The 10,087-nt window shown below is 35.4% G+C and overlaps 1 protein-coding gene across 1 annotated transcript; it reads left to right on the top strand.

The window, feature by feature from the left end:
* Window positions 1-5,785: 5,785 nt before the first annotated feature.
* Window positions 5,786-9,144, top strand: LOC113276253. The gene is made up of 2 exons (XM_026525833.1): window positions 5,786-7,236; window positions 7,497-9,144. The coding sequence occupies exon 1, from the start codon at window positions 5,800-5,802 to the stop codon at window positions 6,697-6,699; it is 900 nt and encodes a 299-aa protein (XP_026381618.1). The 5' UTR covers window positions 5,786-5,799; the 3' UTR covers window positions 6,700-7,236; window positions 7,497-9,144.
* Window positions 9,145-10,087: the final 943 nt, after the last annotated feature.

Below are 10,087 nucleotides of genomic sequence, written 5' to 3'. Positions count from 1 at the left end.
TCATTTTCATACATATCTTGAATTTCTGTATCTTCATATTCAGTTTCTGGTACTCGTTGCCGTTTTTCTTTGTTTCTGTCTTGCACTCATACTTTTGCTAAATTTTTAATCTCAGGTGGCACATGCATGCAGGGAGTAATTGTACCTCTTTGTTGTGCCAAATGCATTTTGAAACGCGAAATTCCCGCATACACTTCTTTTTCACAAAAATTACACTTCAACTTTTTACCATCACTCATTACAGTACAATATGCATGAAAAACATCTCGTTTTGCAGATGTTGATCCTTCCATTATGCATGAACCAGAGAACCAGAGGTATTGATTTCATTTCAATTCTCTTCTTGTCCTTTTAAAGCATTCCTTTGGGCAAGAAGACATAATAGCTAGCAAATCGAAATATTCTTGAAACATTTGGAATCTCGTTGCATGCGTATATAAGCACAGGCTAACTATGTCTTTGATCATGAAACCAACTACTCTTTTTACTTTTTTTTTTTGGTTTTATTTCTTTAACTTTTGAGTCTGAACTCTAAAGTACAGACCACATGTAGCATATACTGTACACACCTCCAAATGCAAAAGAAAAAGATAAATCGACTCCCTGACTTCCCTCTCTCACTCTCTTTTTCTCTATCTAGTCTCTGACTCTTTTCCTGTTGCATTCCTTGTTGGTTAGTCTTGTAGCAAGTAGCTAAGAGCCTAGGAGTATTATTTGACAACAAAGTTTTGACTGCTTTTGAATCCGAATATGCATTATTGAAATATTGGGGAATGCATTGAACTATTCGAGTGACAACTTGAACATATCAAGTGGATAGTGATAGTATGCGTGTATAAATATTGTCGGTAGACGATAACTACAATGCATTGTTATAAGTCATAGACTTAGGGTTGTGAATTTTACTAGATATCCATAAATTTGTATGTTAAAAACCCATAAACAAATAAATAAAAAATCAAATAAATAAATTAAACCAAAAAAAATGAAAAAACGTAGTAACAACGTTATTTAGACCCGTTGTAACCGTTTTCACAGCTGTAATTACCGTTACATAGGAAATTCATATCACAAATTATTTATTTTTCTTATTTAACCGTTATCACACCCGTTATTTTAAAAAAACGTCAAAAAAACGCGTTTTATTCCTATATAACGCGTTTTTGACCCAAAACGTGCTCACACCCGTCAAAAACGGGTCATGGCCCAGGTCACAGGTACTAGGCGTGACCGTTATAACGTGTTTTGACGGGTGTGAGCACGTTTTGGGTCAAAAACGCGTTATATAGGAATAAAACGCGTTTTTTTGACGTTTTTTTAAAATAACGGGTGTGATAACGGTTAAATAAGAAAAATAAATAATTTGTGATATGAATTTCCTATGTAACGGTAATTACCGGTGTGAAAACGGTTACAACGGGTCTAAATAACGTTGTTACTACGTTTTTTCATTTTTTTTGGTTTAATTTATTTATTTGATTTTTTATTTATTTGTTTATGGGTTTTTAACATACAAATTTATGGATATCTAGTAAAATTCACAACCCTAAGTCTATGACTTATAACAATGCATTGTAGTTATCATCTACCGACAATATTTATACACGCATACTATCACTATCCACTTGATATGTTCAAGTTGTCACTCGAATAGTTCAATGCATTCCCCAATATTTCAATAATGCATATTCGGATTCAAAAGCAGTCAAAACTTTGTTGTCAAATAATACTCCTAGGCTCTTAGCTACTTGCTACAAGACTAACCAACAAGGAATGCAACAGGAAGAGAGTCAGAGACTAGCTAGAGAAAAAGAGAGTGAGAGAGGGAAGTCAGGGAGTCGATTTATCTTTTTCTTTTGCATTTGGAGGTGTGTACAGTATATGCTACATGTGGTCTGTACTTTAGAGTTCAGACTCAAAAGTTAAAGAAATAAAACAAAAAAAAAGTAAAAAGAGTAGTTGGTTTCATGATCAAAGACATAGCTAGCCTGTGCTTATATACGCATGCAACGAGATTCCAAATGTTTCAAGAATATTTCGATTTGCTAGCTATTATGTCTTCTTGCCCAAAGGAATGCTTTAAAAGGACAAGAAGAGAATTGAAATGAAATCAATACCTCTGGTTCTCTGGTTCTCTGCTTCTTGCTCAAAGGAATGCTTTACATTTTGAATTTCTCAAATACAAGTTTAAGAGGTAATATTAATTATTTTTTGTAGATTTTTCATTCAATTAGAGATATAATTTATTAATACGTTATTAATTTATTTATTATCGTTTTTTTCTTTCATGATGTTAGAGTAGTGAATATAGATGTTTGAGAAATATCGATGTTTTTTTCTTTCATGATGTTTGAGAAATATTTAAGAAATGTTAAGTGAAGAAATGTTTCATTCTATTAACGTATATTTACTTAATAAATGTTTCATTTTTATCTAAGAAATGTTTTAAGAAATATAGATTTTTTGTTCATTTTATTATCATTTATTTAAGAAATGTTTTAATAAATGTTAATATTCATAATTAAATAGTCCGTCAACTTGAATCAGTTGGCACGTAAAAAATCATTGTTTCTTTATAAAAAAAATGGCATGATGAATTGATGTATGGTATGTTTGTATTCCTGTTCTCAATCATGAAAAAATGAGAGGCTACACGATCCTTAATTTCAACTTTTAATATTCAAGTTGAGTAAATGACTAATGCAACTTGTGATTTCTAATTATAATGCTACTCTAACCATTTTTATATTGATGGAATATGTCCACTTAACTTGTATTTATATATGTCACTTATTGCTATGTGAAATTTCCTACTTACAGAATATAATGGAAGGATCAACATCTGCAAAACGAGATGTTTTTCATGCATATTGTACTGTAATGAGTGATGGTAAAAAGTTGAAGTGTAATTTTTGTGAAAAAGAAGTGTCTGCGGGAATTTCGCGTTTCAAAATGCATTTGGCACAACAAAGAGGTACAATTACTCCCTGCATGCATGTGCCACCTGAGATTAAAAATTTAGCAAAAGTATGGGTGCAAGACAGAAACAAAGCAAAACGGCAACGAGTACCAGAAACTGAATATGAAGATACAGAAATTCAAGATATGTATGAAAATGAACCGTGGAACCCTGTGCATGATATAGATGAAGAAGAACAAGCGCCGGTAACACAAAAGAAAATGGACGGGTTATCGAAGTTGAAGAACCTTTTTGGACGAAAAAGTAAGAATACTAATGCCGGAGAAGGTGCATCACAGCGTCCACAGGCCTCAAAGGATTCATAAGGATGTGGTGTCGGTCCAACGAAATTATTGGAGAGAGTATGGGTGTACACTCATGTCAGATGGTTGGAAAAACAAAAATAACCATACGATTGTAAACTTCTTAGTTTACAGTGGCCATGGGACAACATTTTTGAAAAGCATTGACATCGAGCATAATCGGATGACAGCAGAGTATTTGATGAGTTTGTTCATACCAGTTATAGAAGATATAGGTCCGACAAATATTGTTCAAATAGTAACTGATCAAGGATCCCAATTCAAAGCCACAGGTAACTATTACAACTTAATTTAATTACAGTTGTTTATTTTTATATATTATTAATTCATTTCTCATTTAGTTTTAATAGGTATGAGATTGGCCATAGAGTATGGTACATTTTTTTGGGTACCTTGTGCAGCTCATGTGTTGGATTTAATGTTGGAAGATACTGAAAAGTTCCCCTTTGTTAAAGGTGTGATTTCAGAAGCTAGAAAAATCAGTAAATTTATTTATAATCATGGTTGGGTTCTTTCTAGATTCAGACAACATTCTGGGGGACACAATCTATTGCTCCCTGGCTTAACAAGGTTTGCGATAAATTTTATCGCAATCAAAAGTATCATTGATCAACGTAATGCAATCGAGAGTCTTTTTGTATACCAAGAATTTGTGAACTCGCCAGAAGGAAAAACTCGTACCTCTAAAGATGTGAAAAATATTATTTTGAATGAGATGTTTTGGCACACATGCCAAAATGCATGCATGATGGTTGGTCCTTTATTGAAAATGATCCGTTTCTTGGATTCAGATAAACCTACCATGGGTTATTTGTTTCATGCACTTGCTACATGTGTGGAAACTATAGAAAGGGGTTTGGGTAAAACTCGAATAATACTATTGTAGGTGTGATTAACCGACGATGGAAAGATCAGTTGAGTTCTCCTCTTCATGCTGCAGCGCATTTTCTGAATCCATATTATATCTACAACCCAGCAGCCAATCTCATCAACAGTGAAATTTCTCAGCCCCAAATTTGTCTCAGTGAAGTTATATCAAAAATGATTAGTATCCCTCAAGAACAAGCGACATGCATGCTAGAGGTGTGAATTTTTATTAACAATTAATTTCGTAATTATATGAATTTCTATTCACAGTTTTTGATATTTTTAGGCGGGAAGAATGCAAATGATGCAAGGCCAATTTGCATCACCATCAACAAGATTGGCTGCTCTGCAAGGTGATCCTGTAAGCTGGTGGTTGTCATACGGTGCTCAGTTTCCATCACTCCAGAGGATCGCGGTAAAGATACTAAGCCAGACAAACACATCGTATGGATCCGAGAGGAATTGGAGTGTGTTTGAAAGAATTCACACCAAACTACGCAACCGTTTAGTTTCGTCAAGAATAAACGATTTGGTATATGTTCAGTACAATTTAAGATTGGAGCAGCAAAGAGTTCAAGGTAAAGCAAAGCGACATAACATCGATGTCCACGATGTTCATAGCCTGCTGACAGATGAAAATATGCTTGATTGGATAGCAGGGGATGATGAAACACCAGTTTTACCTCAGGAAGAACATTGAATGAATTGGAAGAGGAAGCATCTAATAATCCAGAGCCTCTCCCTCCACCATACGAATGGCATGATCCAGAAGTTGAAATCTCATATCAAAGGTTGCCAGTGAGTAACTTTGTTTATGACTTTGGTAACCTAACATTTGGAGACAATACACAAGGTCATGAAAATGAAAATCCGATATACAATTCTCATTACACTGAAGATCGTCCAGAAGAAGATACCCGAGAAATTAATGAAGAGTATAATTCCAATATTAATATCAATAGTGAAGTAGATAATCGTAATGATAATGAGGAAGAAGACTATGGTTATGAAGATGACGATACTGTTAACTACGACAGCCAAATGCATTACGCGAACCAATATGAGGCGGAGGAAGAGGAGGAGGAATCAACTGAGAATCGTCGAGAAAACAGAAAATACTTGAATAAGTCGAAAAAAAATGCCGGTACAAGTTGGTTTGTCTAAGTTTAAAATTTCAAGCACTACTGTCACTAGGTTACTTATTGTAAGTTTATAAAATTTGAAGTGTTTAATGATTATTTATGAAATTTTAGTTGTAAGTTTGAAATTAAAAATTGTATAAGAATTTCTCCAACTCAAATTTTTTTTCCTTAAAAACGGGTTTAACCGGTATGAAAACGGAAAATACGGTGTAAAAAACGTGTGTTAAAATGTTATTTAGAAGAAAATAACTGAAATATGAATTTTAGAAAAACGGTAATCACAGGTGTGAAAACGGTTATAACGGGTCTAAATAACGCCATTTTTTCCTATTTATCGGTGTTATTTAGGTAAGCGTGTTGGTGAGCCTCACGGACACGGTATATGGGCGTGAGCGTTATAACGGACGTTTTTTCGGAAAAAACGGCCGTTTTTCAAACCTTGGTTATGAATGAATAATATAAAACTTATCTTCTTCTCTAATTGCTTCTGCAACTTCTTTCTCTAGCAATGTCTTCTCATTATCCTTATAATTCCTCTGATTCTTCTCCTAATCCTCTATTTCCCTCTATCTATTCTAAATCATCTGTATTCTTAGAGACCCCTATCATCACTAATGATCCAATTGTAGTGAAGTCCACTACAAGTGGTACCATAGTTTTTCCGGTCCTTGGGAATTTTTCCATGGCGGAGCTTCAAGAAGGTACACTATTACAACTTGAAGCCTTGAAAAAAGAAGGTAAAACAAGATCTGAATTAGAAAATTGTTGTCGTCTGTATCGATTTCATTTTAAAGAAAACCACTCTCCAACTAGAGAATATTATCTTCAGAAGTTTTCATGGCTGATGACCAGGGATTTGAAGAAGTTGAGATTGATCCTTTTCATTAAGGGTACCACATCAATTCCTCTTGCCATCGAAGAAGAAGATGATTCTCTGGAGGAGTTGATTCCTTCATTTTTATTCGATGAAGAGAATGATACCACCACCGACGTGGTCAAATCAATTTCTTATGTTCTCAATGAACAAGAAAATAATAATTCAACCACAGCTCCGTGTTTCCAATTTGAAGAAGTTGTCGAATCTGTCGTGAATTATTTGGGAAAAGTTAAATTGAAGAAGCAGATGAAGTTGGGTGAGTGTTTAAACATTATTCTCAATTCTTCTTGTAGCTTATTCGATCGTGGTAAAAATAAATTGAAACTTGATTTTATACTAGGGTTTCCTTATTACATCGGTTTGCAATTTTTGGATAGATTGTGTAAAGAAATTGTTCAAAAGCTTATTTCTAACAGTGGGTATCAATCAGGTAGTTTGTGTAATGATTCAATCGATTGTATGCTAGATAATAGGGGTTCTATCACTACTGATTGGTGTATGTTTGATAAAATGATTGAGAGTGAAGGTTGAGATTCGAGTGGTAGTAGAGATTATTCTTCTCATAGGATATTCGATCGCGGAAAAGGATGGAAACTCATTAAAGAGTATACTTCAATTCTGATAATAAATCTTGTGATGACGATGTGGGTTTTCAAGTTAGAAGGGAAGATGAAAACATGTTTTCTGGATTATCCAGAGGGAAAGCCCTTCTTTACATGCCCAGGATTGATTAATGATGCTTGTCTTCAATTTGAGAAGGAAGAATATATGAAGAATTTCCAGAGAATGGTCTCTTCCTCAACAGTGGAGATTTATTAGGAAGTGTTTCAAGGTGGTGGGTTCTTGTTTGGTACAAACAACAAGTTACTCATGAAGAGGAGTTTTCGTCTTAATTTTCTAGTTTGGTCATTCGAAAATATTCAGTCCACCATTCAAATTCCTTCATCGGGTAGAGCTCAGAGAAGTTATCCTCACCAACTTAATTTGGTTTCAACTCAAGAAGAATTTTCTGAGCATCTGGGAAACTCGAATATGTTGCTTCCTACAAATATCAAATGGTCCGGTAAGGTATGTTCTCGCTGCAGTTTCGGTTCCCCTAGAACGTTATTTGATCGAGGTAGGTGGTATAAATTGATCAGGAGGCACTGTCATTACAATAACAACAACTTTAGTTTCAGTTTTGGTGTACTTAATTTTTGTTTACTTGTTCCGAATGGGTTGATTTTAGTGCATCAATACAATGCAAATTTTGTTTCTGCGTTGAGTTCTGAACACGAGTATCATTTTATATTATTAATTCCGGACACGAGTCTGTGTTTGTGTGTTAGAAATGGTACCAGTGGTGATGATCCCATGTTCTGCGATGACATGCTGCAACAAGCTATTGTTCTATGGAAGATGTTGGTGCTGCAAGTGACCAAGCAGAGTGCGCTTGGTAGTGGTTATATATTGCTTGACACTGAGTTACAACTTGGAGTACCTAGCTCTAGGGATTGTGGAGGTAATAGATGGTGTTCGGGACGGGAGCGGTTCCTTGTAAGAGTGGTTCGTATTTGTACTCAGCTGGAAGTTGCAGTTATGAGGTTGCTTTCACAATGATTAAGACATTTCTGAACTATGCTCTAATAGGTATTCTCAACTGGGTAGAAGCTCAACACCACAAGCCTGGATACTGTCAGTTATTAGGTTTGTGTACTCGAAAAGAAAGATATTATAAAGGAGTGGGATTCTACAAAAGAAGAGTGGAAAGCAGGGGGATGCTTGTAATGACTAATAGTGGGAAAAATAGATGCTATGAGTTGTTCACTCAAACATGCATGTTAGTGGTTGATTACAATAGTTGGAGTATGTCAAGTTTTTCGAGTGTATTGACAACAGATTATCTCTTTCCTTGGTATTTTTGTGTGTTTAGAGGTTTTGCATACAAGGATAAGTTTGAGAAGATTCTTATAGCAGTGGTAATGCAACAGATCGACATAGATAGAGCACAGGATACTGTCTCACCTTATAGGACAGTGAAGACTGATCGAGACACATAACTCTATGATTGCTGGTAATATCGATCAGTCATTATGGTGTGTGAGAAGTGATTGTATTGACTAGGAGCTGGAAGTGGGTAGCTGGAAAGTACATGGGCTGCAACCGTATTCACACCTTTTATCTTGTAACCAACTCTACAAACTGTTGAAGATCTCTGCTGCTGACAGCACCATACTAGTACAAAGGGGTGAAGTTCTGTATTGGGTGTTAAATTTTTTTAACTTCGTCAGTCCCACCAGGATCATTATAGCCAAACTCGAAGTTTTTGTTGCAGCAACCATACACATGGGTCAAGCTGTAGATAAGAGAATTGAGTTACTTGTCTGCAGTGAAGTAGTTACCCTCTTAACAGCGGGAATATGTTTGCGGCAACAACTCCTACACATGCATGGTTATTACATGGAATTAGACATGAAAATTCATGTTCAAGCCTCAATCGGTAATGAAGAAGGTATGTTCACAGGAGCTTCTACAGTCCATTGCGCTGCCATTTTTTATGATAATTGCTACTACAATGGAACCATGACCAGGATTGGTCCCTGCAGCTCATTGTTAAGGTATCCATGGGTTGTGAGCTTCGTCTTAAAATTTGCCAGGGTCGCATTCCCGTTTGTTATTGAATTCGAGAAGCAACTACAACAACTGTGTTTTCCATTAGCCGAGCTCCACTCTCAATCCTTTACAGCCAGGCTCATTTCATACTTTCCAACCTTGTGGACAAGGATGATTTGGAGAGGTGGGTATTTGTCATGTCCCTGGGGTAGGATACAAGGGGTAACTCTGGTATTTTATTATTATTGTAAGGGTAGATTATGTACTCGTATGTTAAGGGTAATGTCCGGCTATATTAGCCAGAAGAGCTGTAGTTGGGAGTTATGAATGGATAATGTAAAAACTTATCTTCTTCTCTAATTGCTTCTGCAACTTCTTTCTGGAGCAATGTCTTCTCATTATCCTTGTAATTCGTCTATTCTTCTCCTAATCCTCTATTTCCCTCTATCTATCCTAAATCATCTCTATCCTTAGAGACCTCTATCATCACTAACGATCCAATTGTAGTGAAGTCCACTACAAAAGTCAAAAGATGATCATCTGAAAATCGCCTGGTAACATCTTACATGATTTGTGTGAGACAGTCATTTGATGTAGACTCGGAATGTTTCTTATTGATCTATTGATCACTTGAAAATTGCTTTGAAGCTAATAGTTTGTGTGAGACAGCTATTCTTGTCTTCCAAGAATATTTCAATGATTAAGATGGAGTTTAGAACGATTAACCATTGATTGAATATAGCACAGTATGCGTACTTGATGCTAAGTATTGCAAGTTATTCAAAGTCCGGGAACCATAGTATGCATACCCGTATGCGTACTGGTTGGTTAGTTGAAAGTCCGGGAATTAGTATCATACCTGTATGTCATGTCCAGGAATTCAACTGAGTTTGGAGGTATGCATACCCGTTTGCATAATTGAGTGGGTTAAGTTCTAAAATCGGTTTGTTCATGAACTAATACATTTATATATTAAGGAATGCAATCTTATGCAAACCGTGGCTATAATGTTCACGAATTGATTCATGTGAGTCAAAATCGATTTTGCTTCAATTGTGTCTTGTATACTTCTATGAGAATATAAACAATTGAAGAACTCCATAACTAGTTTCATTTAAGTCATTTGAACTAGTTGTAATTAAGATGAACAAGGTTGATATAAAAGTGTTCATATGGCTAACTTCGGTTAACTATTGTTGAGATAACTATGTGCACACATTTGGGTACGGTTACTCATACCTAAATGAAGTCACATTTCATTTGTGTATAACAAGATAAGTTCGATCTAACGGCTGAAAGATATTAGCTTGACTCTAATCAGGTTATC

The sequence above is a fragment of the Papaver somniferum genome, chromosome 4, assembly GCF_003573695.1.
Source record: "Papaver somniferum cultivar HN1 chromosome 4, ASM357369v1, whole genome shotgun sequence".
Taxonomy (NCBI): Eukaryota; Viridiplantae; Streptophyta; class Magnoliopsida; order Ranunculales; family Papaveraceae; genus Papaver; species Papaver somniferum.
The sequence above is the reverse complement of the archived record's forward strand: the minus strand, read 5'-3'. Positions and strand labels throughout refer to the sequence as shown.